Genomic DNA, 23,966 nt, shown 5'->3' with positions numbered 1-23,966 from the left:
GCTGATGTCAGGCCTATTATGTGAACGGCTGTTCTGTCCCAGCTGCCGCTTGGTCTAGCCGCAGCTCCTTCTCAAGCTCCCTTGTCTTTCTCTCCGGGGCTCCAAACCTTATCTCTTATTAACCCACCACCCAGTGCCACACACCCACTCAACAACCAACCCCAGTCTCCACTTTTCATTTTGTTTACAAGCTGGTCCAAGAGAGAGTCTGTGGGGATGAGAAGTACATTGATAAGGAAGAAGTGGGATGATTGTGATAAATGAAAGAGCTGAGAGAAGACTATTGTGTGTGTATATATATATATATATATAGGACTATTGTGCATGCATATATATGTGTGTGGTGGGATAAAAGAAGAAGGAGCCCTCATGACTTTCATAGGATGATAGTAGGGTTCCATGTTCCCACCACCCCATATTGGAAGTCCATTTCCATTTTCCTGAAGTAATAGAGTCTCAAGTAGTGTTTGGGGAACTTTTTGTGTCATATTAAAAGTATACAAGAATTAAATAGTTTGGATGGGCAAAGTCTATGGATACCATCTAGTTCATAGTTGGCATTTAATAACTTGTGCTTAATAAAAAAATGAATAAATGAATGAAGCTGAGTATAGATAGTATGTCTGCTACATGTTATAATAGTACAATGTAGTTCTCTGGAATTTAACCCCTGGGGAACAGTTTGGGGTACAGTAGTCTCCCTGAATGGCACCTGATTGCCACCACCAAATAGAGTCCTTTTCACAAACACAGATTCCTTTGGTAGGACAAACTTCTTTCGGGAGAAGTAAATAAACTTTGGGGAGAATTAGAAGTGGTGTCCATTTGCCCTTTTGTTCCTGTCATTGAATGGGGGCTTAAATGTGCAGACAGAAAGGAGATGGGGGTGTATCATTAGACTTCTCTCACAAGATCTCCCTTTCCTTTGCTCCTGATACCAGTCCTTTTCTCATTATTAGTATTAGTAAATTCTCCTACTCCCAAGAATCTCTAGAACTCCTCCCATACCTAATTGCTGAGGAGCTTGTGGAGTCTCACAAGCAATGCAACTGTTACGTTTTCCAGTGAGTCAAGCAACACAACATTGATTTTTTCCTCTTTCTTATTCAAGAGATATGAAATAAATATTAGGCAATACTTTCTCTTGGAGGAAGCACACACATGTACACACAGATTCTAATTTCGTAGGAAATTTCTAGTTGAAACTTTGATCTGCTATGTTTAAAAACTGTTGCAATAAAATATCACTTCTTAGTGTTTTTATATAAAGGTGAGAACTTTAAATTAACCCAGATGCTTTTATCTAACTTTTCTTCTCATGACAACTTTGATCATCCCCAGGGTATCAGGGCACAAGACAAAGCCCCACAGGAACATAATTTTTGTACTTTAATGCATTAAAAGAAATTTAATAATGAGTCCATGATACAATCAATAATTCATGGTTATATTAAGGAACCCAGTAGAAGAGGGAATTACTTATAAAATAATTATGTTATTTGGATAGAGAATTCATTTTTTTATAATGCTAAGACTTCTGCTAACTAAAACTTTCACAGGAAGACAAATCGATATGACAAAATTCCATTTGACTTCATTTGTATATACCCTAGAGCAGTGGTTCTCAAATTTCATGCATCAGAATCATCTAGGGGGCTCACCTCCAGAGTTTCTGTCAGTAGGTGTGGGCACAACCTAGAAATCTGAACCTTTAACAAGTTCCCAGGTGATGCTGGTTCTCCTGCTGTTCCAAGGACCACACTTTGGGAACCTCTATCCTAAAGTACACAATATAGCCCTAGGTACAGAGCAGATTCTCATGCATTCTATGTCCATGCGAATTATTTGAACCATAGTGATGGCAGGCTGACTTGACTTGTATGGACTATGGGGCAGGATTAGTAAGCTGCTTTCAGAAGGATTTCACTGTATTATAGACTTTGTGACACTAAAGATCTGAAGATCTTCCATATTATACCTTAATATGAAAGCTGGTATAAGTATGCTCTTGGGATTTTTCTTTTAGAAACTTCTCCTCTGACTTGAATCTGCTCTAACCTGAGGTCATAGACCAAAGACTATTCAATTCTTTAGCAGTAGAAATGTCCCGCTATACTCCCTACACTAACCAATAGTCTTTCCCTATACTCAATAGAAGAGAATTTATGCCATAGGAATGACACTCCTGTAGAACTTTATCTATGCCTGTAGATCCTTTATCAGAGGCCAAAAGCAGACATGCCTCCTAAATCCTAGCTCCTTTCAGTGTAGAAGGGTTCATCTCCAGCATCCATATGATGATCATTATTCATGAGACAACAGCCAGGCCAGTGATCACAGGAGTTCTGCTCATAACAAGCCACTTAGTGGGCACCCTTACTCCAAGTTTTCATTAAGACACTTATTCCAGATAGTTGTCCTTTTCATAAGCACCACAATACTTCTCAGATGGTTTTTGTATTGAAATGTGAAAATGTCAAGCATTCCCTCCCCAGCCCACCACTCCTCTCTTTGTTTTCTCAGGTTGTGATGAATAACTTAAGCCCAGCCTGGAAATCATTCAAAGTATCAGTCAATTCTCTATGCAGTGGAGATCCAGACCGCCGGCTGAAGGTCAGATATATATGTCTGAGAAATTCAATTGTTTATGTATTTAACTCTCCTCTTTCTCCTCGTTTGAATGTTGGAAAACCCAAAATTTTCTGTACTGCTTACCCAAATCTCTTAGCATCTTGATGGAAGATGAAGGGGATGTTTCTTCTGCAGGAGCCACTGAAGCTCATGAGATAGTCAAAGATAAATCCCAATTGTGTTATGTCAAGAGGGAAAGTCCATGGCTTCTCAGAGATAAACTGTGGCAATAAGTTCATGGCGTGATTGGGAGTTATTAAGAACACAAAAATTACTGTATCAATTATCTATTGTTGCATAACAGATTAATCCAAAATGTAGTCACTGAAAACAATAACCATTTATTTAGCTTATGATTCCATGCACTGGCAAGTTGAGTTCCTGTAGGAGGTTCTTCTCTTGATCTTGCTTGGATGCCCTCATGTATTTGCAGGGTGGCTCTGCTTCTGGGCCTTGACTGGCTATCATCTGGAATGACTGGGTGTTTGAGCCATTTATCTCTCAACATTCAGAAGGCTAATTTGGCCTAGTACACACAGCAACCTTAGAGTTCCAAAAGAGCAAGAACAGAAGCTGCAAAATCTCTTAAGGTCTAGTCACAGAATGCATAGGAGGTCACTTCCTCCACATTCTGTTGGTCCAAGCAAGTCACATGGCCATCCCAGATTCAGGGATGAGGGTGAGGAAATTGACTCTGCCACTTGGTGAGAGGAACTGCAAAGTATGGTGGCCATTTTTTTCAGTCTACCACAAATGTTTTTTGGGTATCGTGGGAATATACAAGTTGGAAGAAAAGACACATTGTGAGGGTGACCAAAGGAAGACAAGAGGCTGAATGCCAGAAGCAGATTCCAGGAGGCATTTTTTATGGTCCAAAAACTGACCCTCCTTCTACCTTGGAAGTCCAGAAGCTCCATGTTATCAATGCCCCCAAGTTGATTCTACCAATTCAGGATAACTAAGTAAAATCAGTAGAAACCAGAGCCTATAAACCTAAGGGCCAATCAATTCATATTGAGTGAGCAACATGTCCCTCAAGCAGAGTCAGCATTCACCTCAGTTTAATCAGGGCATTTTCTCTATGTGGGCCAGCCATAGGGAAGACAACTATTAGATGGCTACTATATTAGCCTGAAAGCCTGGGACGTCTGCCTCCACTATGGGAAGATGGGTTCATTCAGCAGACTAAATGTTCATGTTGATCTTTCAGGGCACCTAATTTCCTGGAAACTGTTAGATGGGCATTGCCAATGTTTGTCTTTGTAACTTTACATTTTCCTCATCCATTTTGCCTCACAAAACTTCTTGTGATAGAATTATTTTGATTTGTCAGCGTTGTCAGATTAGAACCCGTTTTCTCTAATGTGACCTTATATATCTTTGCTTAAGACCATTCTGTGTGGACTTGGTGCTTGAACTCTCAGTAGACCACTTACTTCCACATTCTTGAGGAGAAAGTCAGAGTTTCCCTAATATCTTGTGTCCTGTAAGAGCTAAGATACTTTAAGCTTCAATTGGCATCGGAACTGCCTTTTACGTCAAAATCAGGACTCCTGGCTGTTTGGGACTCCATGTGTCAGCTCATATGTGGAATGCCAAGGGCTTTAGCTTCAGGCATAGGGTGATGATTAACGTCTGTATTCTGAGCAGCTCCATCCCATTCCTAGCAAGATAATTGACCCTGTTTAGGATAGAAATCAAATAATATGTCCATTAGCAATAGATCAACTTTGTCATATGGAGTTATTAATTGAATAAAAGGAGAGGGTTGTATGTAATTGAATAAATAAATGCAGAAAAGCAGCACATTATGGCCTTGTGAATGTTTTGCCATCTGTAGAAGAACAAGTAGGAGTAAAGGAGATAGATGATGAGTGACAGATGAGAAAGAAAGAGAAAGAAAGAAATAGGGTGTTGGAGAGGGAGCAGTAGGAAGGGAAGAAGGAAAGGATCGGAGCTTCTCAACAGCTGCACAACTGACATTTGGATTTTGTTGTAGGGGCCTGACCTATGCATTCTAGGATGTTTAACAAACAGCATCCCTGGCTACTTGATGTTAGTAATACTCCACTTACAGCCAGTCTTACATCAGTCTTACAGCCAGAAGTCTACTCAGACATTGCTAAATGTTTCCTGGAGAGTAAAATTACTCCTGATTGAGAACCAATGGTTTCAAACTTAACATGCATCAGAATCACCTAGATAACTTGCTAATATATGTGTGTGTGTGTGTGTGTATATATATATACAGAAACTCTGAGTATTTAGTATTTACAAAGTATATATTTATATATATACTCAGAGTTTCTGATTCAGGAGGTCTAGGGTGGGCCTGAGAATTTTGCATTCTAACAAGCTCATGGGTAATGCTGCCACTGCTGGATTCAGCCCACACTTTAAGGACCCAGGGGTAGACATTTGTTTCTTCATTATGACTCTCCCATGGCCTAGTGTCTCCACAGCAATTTCTAGCACCCAGTCTCCCCTTTACCACCTTTGTTCTGCCCAGCACTTGTACCTTTCTGCACTGTCCCAGCCTTCTCAGCTTTGCACACACCTTTCTCTCTTCCTGAAAAGCCTTCCTCAGTCTGCTTTTCTTTAAACAGGCTACTTTTCTTCAGGCCTCTTTTTTTTTTTTTTAATTTTTTTTTTTTTCAACATTTATTTATTTTTTGGGACAGAGAGAGACAGAGCATGAATGGGGGAGGGGCAGAGAGAGAGAGAGACACAGAATCGGAAACAGGCTCCAGGCTCTGAGCCATCAGCCCAGAGCCTGACGCGGGGCTCGAACTCACGGACCGCAAGATCGTGACCTGGCTGAAGTCGGACGCTTAACCGACTGCGCCACCCAGGCGCCCCTCTTCAGGCCTCTTAAATCGCCCTCCACTTTCAAAAAACCTTCCTCTTTAGCTTCTGTGGGATACTTTCTAACCCTTTCTACCTACCCCATTAAACTACTTCTCAACTTGTTTTGAAAATTTCTGTGTACATCTCTGTCTCCTCAGTAGACGACTTGTCCTTTTCAGTTTGCTCCTTCGGGGTAGAACCATGTTTTGTTCACTGTGTATACAGCTGTCTAGCATAGTGCTTGGCACAGAGTAGATACCCAGTAACTTTTTAAAAAATGTTCATTTATTTATTTTGAGAGGTGGGGGGAGAGAGGGAGAGAATCCCAACCACCCAACATGGGGCTTGATCCCATGAACTGTGAGATCATGACCTGAGCCTAAATCAATAGTCGGATGCTTAACCGATTGAGCCACCAAGGTGTGCCTACCCAGTAACTTATTGGCGAGTGAATGAATAGAGGTGTGAGGGAAGTACTGAGAGGTTACCAGGGGGTATCCTGGGGCAGGGACTGGAGTGGAGAATTGTCCACAGCAGTATTTGGTATGCTGGAGTTTCCTAGGCCACAAAGCCAATGTTGCGCTCACCTGCTCACAATATCCAAATGCAGTTTTCTGAAAGGCAGGATAGACTTCCTGTATTGCCCTTTACTTGTATTCATTATTTTGTCACAAAGGCCACTGTGAAATTTTCAAAATGCTGTCCCTAGCTAGCTTTCTCCAAAATAAAATGGCAACATATTGGCAGGCAGCATCTCTGTCCATATGGGTGTCATTCTTCCTACCACCAAAGAACATTAGAAAGTGATTTAAATTTTTTTTAATTTTAAAAACACTCAGGTTAGATTTTAGCAATCTTAGCAAAATTTTGACACTTAGGTCTTTGTCCCAAATGAGGCTTGGTATCTTTAATTCTCATTTATTCAGGACCCACATGAACACCCAAGTTCAAATAACCAGCTTTTTCTGCTTTACTTTTATTTATTTATTCTGTACTGTTCCTTTGTGTAAAAAATAAAAGCATTCAAAGAAGCCTTTTTCAGAAACTGGTGTTTTAACTTACTATGGAAACATTCAAACATACATAAAAGTAGAGAAAATGATGTGATAACTCCCCATGCCCAGTACACAGCTTCAACAATTATTATCTCATAGCCAATTTTACTTCACACACACCCCTAAAACCCATTTCCCTCTTCCTCTCCCCACTGGATCATTTTGAAGCAAATCCCAGACCAGCGCCAGCTCATCCATTAAGCCCAGCAAGCACAGTGCCAGGACCCACCAGACTTTCAGGAGTCCATGAAAATGTTTTCATTCTTTTAAAATTATAAAGGAAAAAAATGAACTTATAAATAAGATTGAATAAAATGTTTTATTTTTTTTCTCACCTCAGAAAGCAATGACATTTTTAGAATCCTAAAAATCTACTATGGTGGAAGGGGACCCATGAAGGCAAAAATGCCTAGGGCCAATGAAGGTCAAGGTATGGCCATGTCCCAAATACCTTATCACATCATCCCAAAATGCTTCAGTATAAGAATAAGAATAAGGAATCATTCTATAAACATAACTACAAAGCCATTATATAATCTAATTATATTATATATCTAAGAATATTAACTAAGCCTCCTTAATACCATCAAATATTTTGCCACTATTCATATATGACTGATGGTCTAATTTATTTAAAAAAATGTTTTTGCACTTTTTTTTTAATTTTTTTTTAACGTTTATTCATTTTTGAGACAGAGACAGAGCATGAACGGGGGAGGGGCAGAGAGGGGGAGACACAGAATCTGAAACAGGGTCCAGGCTCCGAGCTGTCAGCACAGAACCCGACGTGGGGCTCGAACTCACGGACCGCGAGATCATGACCTGAGCTGAAGTCGGCCGCTCAACCGACTGAGCCACCCAGGCGCCCTGCACTTTTTTTTTTTTAAAAAAGGGGGATCTAAATAAGGTCCAAGCATTGAATTAGACAAAAATACCTCCAAAGTTCTCTTTTAATCTGTTAGTTCCTTCTCCTTTTTTTTCCCTTGCAGTTTACTTATTGAAGAAATCAGGTTGGTTTACCCTGTAGCATTTCTCATGTTTTGTGCTCCCTATAAATGAGGAGTTAGGACTTGATCAGATTTGGGGTCTGTTTTCTAGCAAGAATGCTTTATAAGTGATGCGGCTTTCTTAGGGTGTGAATAGTCATTGAGGAACTTTGCCCACATCCATTTAGTTAGGGCTTCCAAAATGGTAATTTTCCACTTCTGTCATTACTTCTTTATCTGTTGTTTAGTGTCTTCTATAAGGAAAAGCTTTTCCTTCAATAACTATTTGGCTCCCTGAGGTGTGATTCATACAGGAAAGACAGGAAAAATGGTTTATTTTTCCTTTCTTTTTTAACCAATTTTCAGAATAACAAATTAGTTCTCTGGCATCCTCCATAGGTAACTAGTGAAGTCCCCCAATATTATTAAGAATTTATAAATTTTTTAATATATCTGAGTCTTTCAATTCATTTCAGTTATTACTATTCCTTTGAAATCTTGAATTGCTGCATGTTTAACCAATGAAAACTGCTTTAAGTTAGCTCTTGAGTTCTTTTGACATAAACTTAATACTATGTAGTCATTTCCTAGCTTTCTTGTATAAACTTTAAAATTCATAAATTTTGAAATTGTGTAATTCCCTTTCTCCATCAGATCTATCTCTCTGTGGATGCTGAGTCATATATTAAAGTCTCTTGAAACAATTTCTCTCCATAGCTAAACATCTACCCCATAGAATTCTCATTTTGTTTCATTTGCTTTCCATTGCTAGGATATTTTTACAAATTTAATTTTCCTTTGTATGAAATGTTTACATGATTCTAAAGTCAAAACTACAAAACAAGTATATTCAGAAAAATTTACCTTCCATTCCTGTCTCTTCCACTTTGTACCCTCTTCCCTTACAGGTAATCATTTTGTAGTATACTTTAATACTTGGCAGTGCTAACTCCTTCCACTTCTCTATTCCTTTCCTTTTTAAGGGTTTTCCTGGATATTTTGCTTGTTTTTTTCTGTCCCTTTAGCTTTAGAAACAACTAGTACTGGGGTGGGGCGGGGAACAACTTGATGGTATTTTTATTGGTATTGCAAAGGAAATCTCTTTACTATTGAGTCTTCCTGTCCTAGAATATGGTATGTCTTCCCATTTGATCAAATCTCCTTTTATGTTTACAGGAGTGCTTAATGTTTTTCTCTTAGAGGTCTAGAACATTTATATTTAAATTTATGCCTAGTTTTTGTGTGTTTGTTTGTTTCTTTACCTCTTCTAAATGGAATCTTCCATTATGCCTTCTAACTATCATTTGTCAATGTAAAGGTTATTGAATTTTGCTTGTTTTCTAAAACTGCTATTTTATTGTTATATTCTTTTTTATAGTAATTTTCTGTTCATTTTTTTAGCATTTTCCAAATATATAATTCTATCATCTGAAAATAGAGTTTGTTTTACCCATTCTTACTATCCTGATGGCTCTAGTTATTGCTCTTCTTTATTTACATGGACCAATACTCCCAATATAGTGTTAAATAGTAGAGGAGAAATAGAGCATCTTTGTCTTATCCATCACCACAGTGGAAAATTCTGTAGTGTTTTTCCATTCATTCTGACTGAGATTAATTTTTTAAACTGATTATGAAGGTGTCAGAGGCTTAGCGCTTTTCTTAGCCATGTCTACCGAGCCTTAAAGACCTGTACTAGCATTCAGGGAGGATTCTTGTTGGTTTTGGTAACCCTAGAGACAAAAGTTGCTCTACTTCCTGAATAGATTTAGGTTTATGTTTAAGATTAGCTATTTGATGAAATATATATTTAACACTTAATATGAGCTATTTAATGAATTTGTCCATGATTTCTATGGCATGGTAGAGTCCTTATCAAAATCCTAGTTTCATTTACATCTAACCATGCAGTAAGGTAGCTTCCATTGTCTTCATTTTACAGATGAAGAAACAGAGGCTCAAAAACCCCCATGCATTCAAATGCCAACTTTAATGCTCTTTTTTATTGAATTGTACTGTCTCTATTTTGTTGTATTTCTTAGAAAATAAATCATCTTGATAAAGCATATCGCTTAACTCTGAACTAGCCAGAATGTTTTATTTGCCATTATTCTAACATTTAACAGAAACAAGTCTTGTATATATGTAACATATTTCATGAAGTCTGAGACACTATTAATTATGTAAAGCAGCACGAAGGGAAAAAAACGTTCTTAATGAATCCATAATGCCATGCTTTCTTACCAACATGTGTTTATGAGGAAATCTGTGCTGTTAAACTCCATGAAATGTGGTATCAATCATTTCTTTTGATTTGATCAATACATTATTAATATCCAGTACATATTCTTTAGAAGGCATTGTTAGTATTCAGAATAGATTCTACCAGATGGGGGTCTAAGAGAAGAGGGTGAGAAGGCACTATCAGCAGGCATTATTAACACATTGTTAACACCCTAAATGTACCTAGTACTATAGGAAAATGCCATGACAGAAAAGTCTAGGAAAATACCATATAAGAACCTCAAGGCCATTTCCTGTCTCCTTTTCTAATTCTCAAACCATACAGGTAACTTGGACACTCTCCATGAAGAGTTCATCAGGCATTTTCTGAGTATGGTTGCCTCAAAGAGGGAATTAAGGTGATCCTTGTCTCACCCTGTCCCCATGCCTATGCAAGAGAGAGACCCAGGTTATTAGCTGAGGTCATGGTGCAGTGAGCACACCCAAGACAACCAGGCAGAAGGAAGTAGCAGAAGAAAAAGAGAAGCAGATCCCCAAAGTCAAAGCAGAGGTTATAGGACTCAGGAGCCCACGACAGCATGAGAGGAGGCCCAAAGTCCAAAGCAACCAACAAATGACATCTTCACCCACGATTGATCTCACTCACCTGTCACGCCCTACTTCTTCTGTAGCCACGTGTGATTGATTTAGAACAGCCATGTTCATGAACTCCCTTCTGACACCCCCAAATTTGGATTCCTGGCCAGTCAGAAAAGTGCTTTCCTGAATCAGCATTGTAGACCCCATTGGTCCTGGAATCTTCATTTTAACAACTTTCCCAAACAGTGCTGGTGCAAGCCGTTTGCCAAGCACACACTGAGAAATACTGTCTTCCTACTGAATCTTCAAACCTAGATGACTTGCTGGAACTTCTCTTGGGAGGTCAGTATTTTCACTGAAGAGCTAAGTGTATATGTATGTATACATTCTGCTCTTCCCTCTATATGAAATCTGTAGCACTTATCCTTTGGTTACATCTAGCTATTGGTGTCTTCCCTTTCTCAAGTGTGACCAGGCCATCTCGAATTGAAATTGCATTTTCAATACAAATTCATCGTCTTTGCTTTGGACTCTCTGAGCCAGATTGATTCAGAGAACACTCAGGAGAGTGTTCTTGGAGTTTGCCTTGGACCTTCCCCCTTTATTCCCAATGCTACATGACTCCGAACTCCTGGATTCCTGAGTGCCTTTTATTTTGCCTCAGATCCTTTGAGCTTAGTTGCCAAACTTGTTTTATTTCTGCTTCATCCTGTTTTTCTGTAACAACCCTTCTGACTCTTAATGCTTGAAAAGGAAACACACACACACACACACACACACACACACACACACACACACATCTCAGTTCTAACCCCAGATCTCAATCCTTGATGGTGGCCCCAATTCAGCCCCATAATTCCCCCAAACCCATAGATTCAATCATGAGATCTCCCATGGGTTACACTAACATTTTCTGATTCTTGGTGCCAAATACAGGAAGGTGGAATTAAGGGGTCCCTTGGTAACTATATTTGGTGTTGTTGGAAACGCCTGTAATAAAGACATTCTCAGACAGTTGAAAGCAAGTTTACTTTCCTTCTCTATCTACCTTACAACTGAAAGAGGAAAAAAAGAGCTTGAATGGTCCATGGGCCTGTTATGTTCTCTTGAGATCTGTTAAAATTCAAGTACTTCTTTTTATGGCCTTCTGGGCTCAAGGGTTTCTGGGTTTGTGCCTGTCAATACTTCACTCAGCCTAAATGTCCCATGATTACCAGAGGACTGAAGACTCCTCTAGATGTCTCTATATTGGATCAGCCATGGCACAGGAATTCTCAACTCCACTTAAGTAAATGGCACCCCTGACCCAGCAGGCTGCCTCTACTGAGATCTGTAATCAATACTGCAGCATGGGAAAGCAACAGCCATCTTAAACAGTGTGGAATCATATAGGAATAAAGGAAGCTTCTGAATGAGAGAAAAACTACACACTCAGTTTTAATAATTTTTTCACTTTTCATTAATATTTTCCCCTTTTTTACAGATGATGAATTCAAGGTAGCATGTAAGCAAATTGCTTAAGATTACACAGCTAAGTAGTGCAGCTTAGTTTAAACCCAGGTCTGTCATGCTCTGTGGTCCTTGCTCTTCACTACTGAAAGTTAGCTAACATTTACTGAACAGGGCATTCACCAGCTACCTGGTACTATGCTGGACACTTTGCTTAAATTATCTCATTCAACCCTATGCTTATCCTAGGTTGAACCATGCTGCAGTAGCAAAGAGCTCCCATACAGTAAAGTTTATTTCTAGCTCACATAACAATCAAAGGTAAATCTTCCTAATCAATGATGTCTCTCTCCTTGATTTGAGAACCTGCATTGCTTCTATCTTGTGGTTCATCCATACCTTACAGCCTCATTGCTATTTGCATTTAGCACGTGGAAGACAGATGTGGAAGGAGCTCTCTAGAAGCTTTAGCTGAAAATAGCACTTGGCATTGCTGCCTATATCCCAACGACTAGAACTTAGTCATATGACCACACTGAACTGCCAGGGAGGCTGCAAAATGTGATCCAGTTGGGGCCTAGAAAGAAAAGAAAACAAATTTTGGGGGACCACCTAGCTGACTCTTCCACTGGAAGATGTTGTTATTGTCTCCATTTTGCTGATGAAAAAACTGAGGCTTGGAAAGATGAAATAACTTTTTCAATTCACAGAGCTTCCAAGCAACATAGGCAGGATCAAGTCTCTCTAACTCTGGAACCTACACTCTATAGCTGCATTGTCCAGTAAAACTTTCTGATAGTGGAAACATTTCATATCTGTGTTTTCCAAAAGAGTAGCTAGTACGCACATACAGCCAGAACAATTCTCTCCCAACCTCTCTTCTCTCTTTCCCTTTAGGCTTTCTTCCTATTTTCAGCCCCCCCCCCCCCCCCCCCCCCGCCCCGTTAGTATCCCATCCTCTCTTTTCTGGTGAACACCATCCAAAGAGAAAATTCCACTCCTTTATGTGTCAGGCCTTTGCTGCTAATGGGAGCCCTCTCCTGCCCAGTCTTTAATGATTCCATAGGGGAAGGAATGGGTTTCCTACACATGGGGTCAACAGTAGGTACTTCAATACCAAGATAATTTTTCATCAGTGAGAATCAGGTCTGATTTCCAAAGCAAGTGTTATGGGTTTTGGATTTTTTTAATCCAGGAAACCATATAATTTGGTCTTAGATTTTTAAAAAAAATAATCTTGACAGATAGTGTTTAATGGATATAGAGTCTCCATAGGAAGATGGAAAGGTTCTGGAGACAGATGGTGGTGATGTTTGCACAACGATGCGAACATTTAAAATTGCTAAAATGGCAGATTTTATGTGACATATCTTTTGCCACAATAAAAAGAAATTTATTACAAAAATAACCCTCTTCCTGTTACCATGACTTTGAACTTCCTCTTGTGAAACAACCACTCGATGTTATTGTACTAGGAGCATTTGACATCTGCCTATACCTGGCATACCTTACCTGTGATGATGCTTGCCTCAGCAATCTGGGATGAGAGTGTGACAGCTCCTGAGAGCTTCCTCATACCCACATTCCTCCCTCTCAGAAACCCTTCTGAGGCTGAGGGGAGAGCCTTCTTTTTGCCAGCATTATAAACAAAGAACATAAAAGAGGCAGCGTAACCCAGCCAAACTATTTTGTTGGGACAGTTGTCCCTGGCCATGCTCTGTCTTTGACTAACTCAGAATATGTTTTTGAAGAAATCACCTTTGGAAAACACTTTGAAATTCTGAAGTAAGAACACCAATTGAACACATATTGGTGCCCTGGTAAGATAGTTTAAGGTGCAAAGGGAGCCCTCTTGCCATGCAAGGTGGACATTTCTCCACTAGTGAGAACTCCCATCTCAATAAATCACAATTACTGTGATGGGAAGAGGTTTCTTCCCATTATTTAACCCATGCATGTCTGCTTCTGCACTAAAACCTAAGACAGCTAAACAGCTACTGAGAGGATGCTTGAATAAAACTAGGAAGCTGGACAAAGCAGCTGAATGATGCAGAGGAAGGAATGTTCTAAGCAGAGAGTCTGAGAACCTGCTGATGGAGCTTTATGCTGGTGGGGTTGCCACTCTGTCCCAATGACGCTGTGTGCTGACATCCCTTTCTGCTGGTTATTCTTGTCTACTGCGTGTATTCATTTGTTCACTTACTTGTTTATTAACGTGAGCCACTTCACCTTTCATTGCACTGCTTTGTTAATATTGAAGCTGAAAAACTTGCCTCAAGAGCTCAATTTTTATTTTTGCACTTTTGGAAATGTTGTTTTTAAACCTAGCCTTGTCAATAGGGAGTCTTCCACAAACTGAGCTAACATCCCAAGAGGCCTTTGCCTTGAGTCAGCTTCTGTAGGATATTCAGCTACTCTGCCACATTTTAAACACTAAACAGAAAATTTTTTTCGAGTATTGCAATCTGAAGCCATCCTGGGCATTTCTCTCTGGGAAGTCTTTTCAATAGAATTACCAAACAAAACAGTGAGAGACCTATCTCTTAAGAAGGATGGCTTTTATAAGGAGAGAGTCCTTAAGGCCAAGAGAAGTGACCCATTTTTAGGTGCTTAGCAGAAGCATTCTGCTCCTTCTCACATTCCCTCCTTCTCAGGGAGGGGGGTATCAACATCTCCTCATGGAGATGTTGCCTGTGGGATCCTAGCTGTCTGCAAAGTGCTTGGATTTCCAGAAAAGTGTTGGGGAAAGCCAGGATTTTGTCTGTGGGGAGCACATGAAATTGATGTCAGGGAACAACAGGTTGACTGACCTCATAAAAAATGAATTATTCATTTCCTGGGAGCATATAAATCACCTTTTTTCCTGTGACCTTTGATTCATTGGAGAAAGGACACAGATGCTTTTGTGCCATCCCAATAAGGAGAAGAAAGCTACAATGATCATCTTCCCTGCCTCCACCCTAGAGTTAGAAAGAAACAAGCTGGAGACACTTCCTCACGATGCCTGCAGAGGCTGCACAGGCTGGGCTGTTCCAGCTAGCGTTCCCTGTCACCCAGTGTGGTCTGCAGCTCCTTTGAACTTATACATGAACTCAGCTTTGTCCACGTGCCCCAACTTGATAAGACCTGGAAAAATGGACTCATAAAACAGGTAGATGGAGGCCAATATATTAAATTATAAAACTTTTAATAAAATTTTAATATATTAATTTAACAAAACCTATAATCCTTGTGTTGCACACAAGGCTCTCCTTCCTTGAAATCTGAACACTTATGAAGCAGAATTAGCAATTAGAAAGTTACTTGGCGAGCATGGAAAAAAAATCAAGGCAAGGGCGTATATGGAGTCTCGAGAGATTCTACTTTGGTTAGCAGTTTGACACAAAGGCCCTGTAGAGAGTCTGATTAACTTAATAGGATATTTGCTTTTAAAATGCATACAATTCTAGGGCTTTGTGAATTCATTAAAGCTGATCTCTGGACTCCAGACCTCTGAGCCGAGCCATGGTGAGTCTGGTCCAAGTATAATTTTCAAAAAGTTAACAGTGGAGTGCCTGGGTGGCTCAGTCGGTTGAGCGTCCGACTTCAGTTCAGGTCATGATCTCACGCTCCGTGAGTTCGAGCCCCGTGTCGGGCTCTGTGCTAACAGCTCAGAGCCTGGAGCCCAGTTCAGATTCTGTGTCTCCCCCTCTCTCTGCCCTTCCCCTGCTCATGCTCGGTCTCTCTCTGTCTCAAAAATAAATAAAAACATTTTTAAAAAAATTTTAAAAAAAGTTAAAAGCATGACTCTCATCCAACTATCAAATGAACATGTGTCAAAGATTTCATTCACTTCATTCATTAATGAGGAAACCAATAATATGATTAAACTGTTCTCCAAGAGCATTTTTGAGGAATCGAGTTTACATAGCGTTTTTGTTTAAACAGGAGTAAGATTTCTAGGGATACAATTGGTTAATGTCCTTCACAACAGTGAGTCATAAACTTCAGGGTTATCTTTGCTATCAGACAGAAATCATTGCACCATATACAAGTTTACCAATGTAACTCCACAGAGTCTGAGCTCTTAGTTCATTGATAGTAAATAGGAAAATCAAGCAATGGTATATTCATGTAGGAAAACAAATCATCCTTGGGCAGGCCTGTTAAAGCTTCAGCATGCCATTGAAAGAACTTGCAATCATGCTTTTGGATTTATTTCTAGGTTATGGGTAAATTTTCTTAAGAGGCTCAGATAGCTCCTGAGTTCACATTTCTAGAGCCTGATATATGCTTGAAATCCCTAACTGGCCCCCTTATCCCCCTCTCCACCTTTGAATGGCTGGCCTATTCTTAACCTTCAGGTGTCGGCTCAAAACTCAACCACTCAGAGACACCATCCAGGCTTCATTGTTCATACATGCACTCCTCCAGTTAGTCTCCATCTTACCACTTTATCAGTCCCCCTCATGGCACCTACCATCATCTGTAATCATGTTTATTTGTTTACATGGTTACTGTTGGTCTCCTCTGATGAAATGCAAATACCAAGTTTCGAGGGAAAGGAACTGGCCAAATTTACCTCTGTATCCCCAGCCCCTAAAAGAGTGCTTGCATATAGTTGGTGCTTAATAAATATCTACTTAATGGATGGAAGCATGGGTGGAGGAATATATATATATGCGTGCCCATATATACATTAACCAGATTCTATGGAAAGCATTCTGCCAGGTTTTTGCTATTTTGTTTGCCCTTTTAAAGGCTCTAAGAAAAGCACTCCTATCATCCACTTATTCTTACCCTCACGTATGTTGACACTACTGATTAATTTATTAGCGCCATCACATCACTTTTGACCTGTGATGCTTCCTTTTCAAGGCAAGTCTAAATTCATTACGGCTGTTTTCTTATTGTCAGTGTCTTAGAGAACACCCAAATGTAGCCCATTTATCATTATACCACCCCCCACACACAGTTTTTCCATTGAATTTAAACACATCTTTCCCTCTACGAGCCACAGAGTTGCAAGAAGGGGGTGGGGGGAAAGCAAGGAAGAGTCTGGATGAGGAAGAACCCAGCAGGGAATGACTCTCCTTTAGGAGTGAGGGGCTGGAATGAAAGTCATAGAAAGAAGAAACAGTGTCTTGGCCTCACCTGGCTCTCACAGAAGAGCTTTTGGAGGATAAAGTGGCCTAAATTCCTCTCAGAAAAGGAATGGGAAGGAAAGCAGCCTGGTAGGCTTACCAAATATCAGGTCTCTTTCATTTCACTGGTATAATTCACGGTCAGGTACAGTACTTCCTTCAAACCATCTCTGAAATAGCAGGGACTGAGTCTCTTATTAGGAAGGATGAATGCTGGCTTACCTTTAAGCCATGAGATATTCAATGGAAAAAATCAGGAGGGGGCGGTGGGGTGGATAAGACAAGCAGGATTCAATTAAGCCCTGGAGTGGCTGAGAAAAGAAAGGGCCATCGTCTATATTCTGATCCTCGGAACCTTTTCTATGATTTGCTTCTCTTTTTTTTCCTTCTTTCCTTTTCCCTGGCAATTAAACATCTACCCAAATATTGTTGTTGACCACCTGCATGCCTGGTTGCACTGTCATTTAAAACATTTTATGACAGCCAACCCCTGAAAGAGTAAAATCACTAAATGGACTTGTCAGGAAGCATTACCTCCAGCTCATCTCCCCTGCAGACCAGCTGGCCCTCTTCAGAAGCTCTCTTACAATTCACTCACCCCTGCCACTCCCAGTAATGAAACCGACCCTTAGAGGCATACAATGTACCAAACTGCAGCAGACCTTATGACAGGTCAACATATGATGGAGAACAATGTTGTCAAACTTGAGCATGCATCAGAATCTCCCAGAGGACTTGTTAAAACACAGAATTCTGGGCCCCATCCCCAGAGTTTTTGATTCAGTAGGTCTGGGGTGGGGCCCAAGAATATACATTTCTCACAACTTCCTAAGGGATGCTGATGCTGCTGGTCCAGAATTCATGTGGAGAATCACTGATATTGAAGTAGTAGTCAAGAGACCCCCTCACCATCATGTTTCCCTCAATTCATGCATCTCCACCTTAAAACTACTCTATATCTGCATCCACTGTTTTCTTTTTCCAAAACTAACTTATTCATAGGCTCACTTCACTCTAGATCCTCACAGAACTCAAAGGCTCTTCTACAGCTAGTCATTGATACAAGTATTTTAAAGCTAGAAGGAAGCTTTGAGATCATCTGGTCCCTCGATTGGAGCTCCTCAGCTTCAACACTACTGACATTGGAGCCAGATAATTCTTTGCTATAGTGGGCTGTCCCATGCATTGTAGAACATTTAGCAGCCTCCCTGGCCTGCAGCAATTAGATGTCAGTTACATACCCCCAACCCCAAGTTGTGACAACCAAAAATGTTTGCCAAATTTCCCCTTGGGGACAAAATTGCCTGTGGTTGAGAACTACTCTAGTCAAATGTGTCTTTAATTGCTCCCCCTCTGTTGGGGTTTGAGAGTGAAAATTCATTGCATCCCTTCCTGAGTTTGGTCCAATTGAGAAATAAAGATGGAACTCAAAGCTTGGAGATTGAACTATCACTTCACTGCTGCTAAAGAAAGGAATGCTTCCTCTGGGAGAGGTTTGGGTTGTGACTAACAATAGCTGCGGAAGCCCACAGTTAAGCTTAGGATGGACAGAAAATAACTGTGTAAATACCAGGTGGCACTGCAGTGGCCTAACTATGGCAGTGGTTCTCAACCTTGGACACATACTGGAATCACCTGGGGAGCTTTAAGAATTATTGATTCCTAGACCCCATTTCAGACCAATTAAATAATTTCTGGGTGTGAGGCCAAAACATCAGCAAAGTTGATAGGCTGCCAAAATGATTCTAATGCTCACTCATGCCAAGAACCGCTGCTCAACTCAATAGACTGAGAAGATTGAGCCCCTTGTTGGATTTTCTTATGTGTACCGAGGAGGCAGCCAACTGATACAAGATCTCCCTGTAAGTTTAAGACTTTTTCAGCCAATGAATCTTCAAAATTCTGCTGACGTGTAAGTTATGTAAACTTATTGTAAAGAATAGAAAATATTTACAGGCTTTGGAGAAGGCTCCCTGGGAGAACATAGCATTTCAGAAGCTTGAAAGTGTGTTAAAAAGGCCCAGAATTATGTGATAATAGATCCTGTGCTGCCACATTTTAATATGTTACGGACGAGGCCCCAGGGCAGGGCAAAGCTACTGAAGTAAACAGAACCTTGTGGGCCATGCTAAGGAGTTTAGATTTTTATCCTGAGAGCAGTGGGAGACACTTAGAGGTTCTATGCAGTAAGGTAACTTGGTCGTGTTTTGAATTCTTGGAATCAGTACTCTGCCTTTTTTGTGGAGTTTGGATTGAATGAGGGCCAAGTGGAAGCAGGAGATCTGGTTAGAAGTCATAGGAGAAATCCAAGTAAGAGTTACCTACCAGACAGGGATGACCAGAACTTGGTACCAGAGTGGCTACTGGATAGAGAGAGAAGAAGAGGAATGCCTCAAGAATTCATCCCCAATTCCTGGCTTGGTGACATGGATGGAAATGGCACCATTCCTTAAGATCATACCATCAAAGGAACAGGAATTTTGGGGTGGGAATGATGACTTTGGTTTTGTACTTGCTAAGTGAGAGGTATGTCTGGACCATCCAGTGGTCTGTTGGCCCAGAATTAGCTCAATTTTAGCACTGAAAGTTCCACATCTCTGGAAACCATCAGTCTTGGGCAAACCAGGACAGTTGGACAATCTAGCAGTTGCCTCTTTGAGTTAGACTCTCAGAAGAGAAAGCTGGGCTGTGGCATAAATGTCAGAGTTGTCAATAAATAGATGGTGTGTGTGTCGGGGGGTGTGCGTGTGCATGTGCGTGTACATATTTGAACGTGCATACAAGTGCACATGTATATGTGACTAGAAGGAAACATACCACATGATAACTGTTAAAAGTGCACCTTTCTTTTTTTTTTAATTTTTAAATGTTTATTTTTGAGAGAGACAGAGAGAGAAAGACAGAGAGGCAGAGAGAGCACAAACAGGGGAGGGGCAGAGAGAGACAGAGAGACAGAGGGAGACAGAATCTGAAGCAGGCTCCAGGCTCAGAGCTGTCAGCACAGAACCCGATGTGGGACTCGAACTCACGAGCCACAAGATCATGACCTGAGCCGAAATTGGACACTTAACCAACTGAGGCACCCAGGTGTCCCAAAAGTGTACATTTCTTAGTGGCTAAATAATGAAGCAATTTTTTTTTAACTTTTAATTCTACTTTTTAAATTGTTCCACCATAAGAATGTGTTACTTTTTGCAACAAGGAAAAAGAAAACACTAGTGTAAAATATACAATTTTTAATATCAACACCAGTTTTCTTTTTAGTATTATTTTTAGTGTTTCTATTGCTTTTTAGTTATTTTAAAATTCAGAATTGAAATAATTATTTTTCAAAATCCCAGAGTGTTTTCTTGGTGATAGGCAAGCATATCTTATTTTTGTATAGTAACATTATACAAAGTTAGGAAATAGACTGTGGGTCAATTTGGCTTATATCCCCTTAAATTCCAGTGTCTTCTTAGGCATAAAGTAACCTGGCAATAGAGCAATTGCTTGGTAATACAAAGTAAAACAGAGAAGTTTGTTTTATTGGTTTTCTAAAACAAGTTTATCATATACTACATTTCTTCATTGTCCATTCTACAATTACAGCCTTAAGTACACATTAAGCATGTAAAGCAGTAAGTCATTATTATGTACCAACCGTGAGCCAGGCACTATGCTGGGTACTTTCCCACATTCCATCTACTGTAATCCACACAACAAAATTATGACATTAACAAAGATGGAACCTGAAGCTCAAACTGTTGAATAAGCTCCTAAAAATTCACTGACCTTCTAAGGACAGAACCTGAAGCCCAGGTCTGAAGGTTTTCTAAAGCCCCATGGTCCTTCTATGAGGCCACACTATCTTCCTTAGATATACTATGGTGATTGTTGTGCAAAATCATGATGATCCCTTGGGGGATCAGTTTCAATCATTGTCCCCAAGGCAGAAGAAAAACCAAATGGAATATTTATTTATCCATCATCCTCTGTTATTGAAAGATGAGGGAAGAGGAGAAATGCCAAGGACATTCCTTAATATCACCCATCAGCCAGGAAACAAGAACCTCAAGGATTTTTGTAAGCTTGTTATAAAATCCAGAGAGTTCCATAGTATTTTAAATCTCTTGGGAGTACCCTGTACAGGCAGAAAGGAGATGATACCTTAATAGTTTTTTCTTGCTTTTCTTAATTCAAAATCGGAGATGATAAAATCTCTCTTTTACTTTTCTGCCTACCTCATAGGTACTGTATCTATTTCCAAATACTCCCCAACATTTCCCCATTAGAACTCCATCTAGGAGGTAGACAGGGCAAGAATTGTTATTTCCATTTTATGGATGAAGAAACTAAGACATAGATTAAGTAATTTGCACAGGATATCAAAGAAGAGGAGCTGAGAAATTATTTTCTCCTCTGTATCAATCAGGATTCTGGCAGAGCATTTAATGAAGGACTATCACAGATGTAAAACAAGAGATGGTAAAGTGCCCAGCAACTAACAGTAGCAGGAAGCTTTTACCACCCCAGGTCTAAAGGGAAAAGGAGAGGGAGTTATGTTACTGGAGAGCTAAAGTAGGTCCCCCCCGCCCCCCAAGCCCACCCCCCACCCCCCACCCCCGCTTCCCCTAGGAGCTGTGGCTGTAAAGGAACATAGGTAACTGTGGAAACCTCAGTGTGGCAGGGAAGCAGCAGAGGTAAATACCCTGAGGCTCCCCTCTCCTGCTGGTGTTTCTCCTAAAAGGAAGTCAGCCCTTAACTAAGCTTTCTGTTGGGTTTCTATTAATGCTGTTCACACTCTCCTGAATGCTTTACTTCAGCACTGATACTTTGTATGGCCTGTCTCTCTTTAGTGACAACAGTGGGTTCTGGGTGTAGTTGTTTCTTACACATGAGAAGGAGTCTGTATGAGAACCATCTGCCAGGGCCATAAAGATATTGGACTGGAGAGCTCAAACTGTTGAATGATTCAGTATCAATGGAGCTTGGAATTCTGGGAGGCAGTCTGATATGGCCTCTCTTTTCATTTTACTGTGATGTGCTAAATTGGAACAGCATGCCAAAAACTGCTGCTTTTTGCAAAGCAATTTTCCACCTGGGCATAGCCATCCTATCAGCTGTTGTCCCTGTGTTTCCAGGTTTCAGGCCTTGCAAACCTATCACCAGTCAAACCCAGGAGCATAGAGTAAAGTGGGAAAATTTTTGGTTTCCATACTTGCCTAGCTGGTTGTCATTTCATTCTAGTGAGAAAGGACTTTTACAAAAAATAGAAAAGCATCAGACAACCTGAAATTGGCTTCTGGCTCTTCCACCCACTTACAGGTGATCAGACCTCCTTGGATATGTCCCAGAGCTTATTACCAATCTGTCTGAGCTTTGCTTTCATCAGTAGTTAAGTGGAAATAATAGTGCTTGCCCTTATTCCATAGGATTGCTTCATTCATTCATTCACCAAATCTTAGATTATTAAGAACAAATCTTAATAATCCACGTTAACCAATGTCATCAAGGGGAGAACCTAGATGGTTCTGAAAGAACCATCTCAATTTCAATTATTTAAACCGTTTATTCCTTAAAAGTGATAACTATTTGCTGAATATCTTTTAAGTAGCAACTTCCTTAACTACATTAAATATATAATCATTCACTCAGCCATGTATAAATCTCTATTTAAGACCTACTCTCTGTGAAGCACCATGTTAGTTTCTGGAGGTACAAAGATGAACATGTCCACTGTCAGGACATTCAAAGTGTAATGGGGAAGCCTGATGTCAATGCATAAGCAGAGGGATGTTTCTTAAAGCACAGAAATACCAAGGAAAGAAAAATCCATAGGGCACCCAATCTAGGATATGAGAGAAGAAAAGATTAGGTTAGATTTGTATCTCTAGTAGTTAATCTGGCTCCATGGACTTGAATGAGGGGGGAAGAAAGCAGTTTAGGTGCTACTGTGGTGTCCAAATCAGAAATAATAAGGCCCTGAAGTGCAGTGTCATTGAGGGTAAGAGAACAAAGGAGTTATTTGGAGACCTATTTTGGCAACACATTTGCATACCTAGATACCAAATGGGAAAGGGGAGAAGAGAAATGGAGGAATCAAGATTCCTCTCCAATGTCTAGCTAGTGTAATCTTATTAATTCCTTTCATCAGCCAGCCCTGCAGGGTTGGTATTGTTTTTGTCATTTCGCTCAGAGAGCCTCAAGATCAAGCCTCTCCTAAGCTCAGGGCCAAGATTCAAACCCAAACCAGCCTGACTCCAAAGCCCATGCTTTTCTACTCCAAAGCAAGCCTCTTCCAGGGTCTTCATATTAGTCTGACCACATGCCCCTCTTCTTTGATCCAAAAACCCACTCCCTGAACCATCAGATGGGACAAGGGAAGGAAGGAACATGGCAGGACTGGAGATGGCGGAGGGCAGGCAAAGGGTGGGGCTGACAACCAGATTTCCCCTCCCTCGAGCATCAGCATCCCTTTCGCCCACCTGTCCGCCCCCCACTCTCCTCTACCAGCAGGCGCATGATTCTCAGGGTTCACCAGGTAACCTGATCCTCTCTGTAGGAATTAGCATGGGCAGTTTCTGCAGTGATTGCTGGCAGGCAGGTCTGCTGGGATTGTTCATGGCATTTCCAGGTTTGGGAGGTATCTGATGTGCTCCAAAGGGAACAACTTAAGGGATGAGAATCCAGGAACTCCAGTTTGCTGTTTGCTTACCAGGATTCCCAGGCTCCATCCTTCACTCTAACCATCATTTGCAGCACAGAACTTTCTGTCTGGCCAAAGGAGTATCTACACAGTGGAAGGGAGCTATTTACCCCTCTGAATTTCCTCTGGATTTGCAAAACAGTTGTAAGACAGCTGCAGGTAGAGTAGAAAACTCCTCTTCCCCCATCTTTTCTGAAGCTGTGCCCTGACTTCAGCTAGTGGTTCAGATGACAGAATGGTGCCACCTGAAGCTCTGCATCATCAGTGATTTCCAAGGATATTCTCTAGCTGCCATGGAGCCCAGAGATTGTATCTAGCTGTCTTCACTGGCTTTCCAGGCCTTTCCTCATCCTGACAGGTTAGC

The 23,966-nt window shown here is 40.6% G+C and overlaps 1 protein-coding gene across 1 annotated transcript in view; it reads left to right on the top strand.

The window, feature by feature from the left end:
- Positions 1-23,966, top strand: part of CPNE4 (copine 4) — a 495,352-nt gene that overhangs the window by 377,270 nt on the left and 94,116 nt on the right. The window contains 1 exon segment of the mRNA XM_032594671.1: positions 2,524-2,613. Coding sequence (XP_032450562.1) covers positions 2,524-2,613 — 90 coding nt within the window.

Source organism: Lynx canadensis, chromosome C2 (genome assembly GCF_007474595.2).
Source record: "Lynx canadensis isolate LIC74 chromosome C2, mLynCan4.pri.v2, whole genome shotgun sequence".
Taxonomy (NCBI): Eukaryota; Metazoa; Chordata; class Mammalia; order Carnivora; family Felidae; genus Lynx; species Lynx canadensis.
The sequence above is the reverse complement of the archived record's forward strand: the minus strand, read 5'-3'. Positions and strand labels throughout refer to the sequence as shown.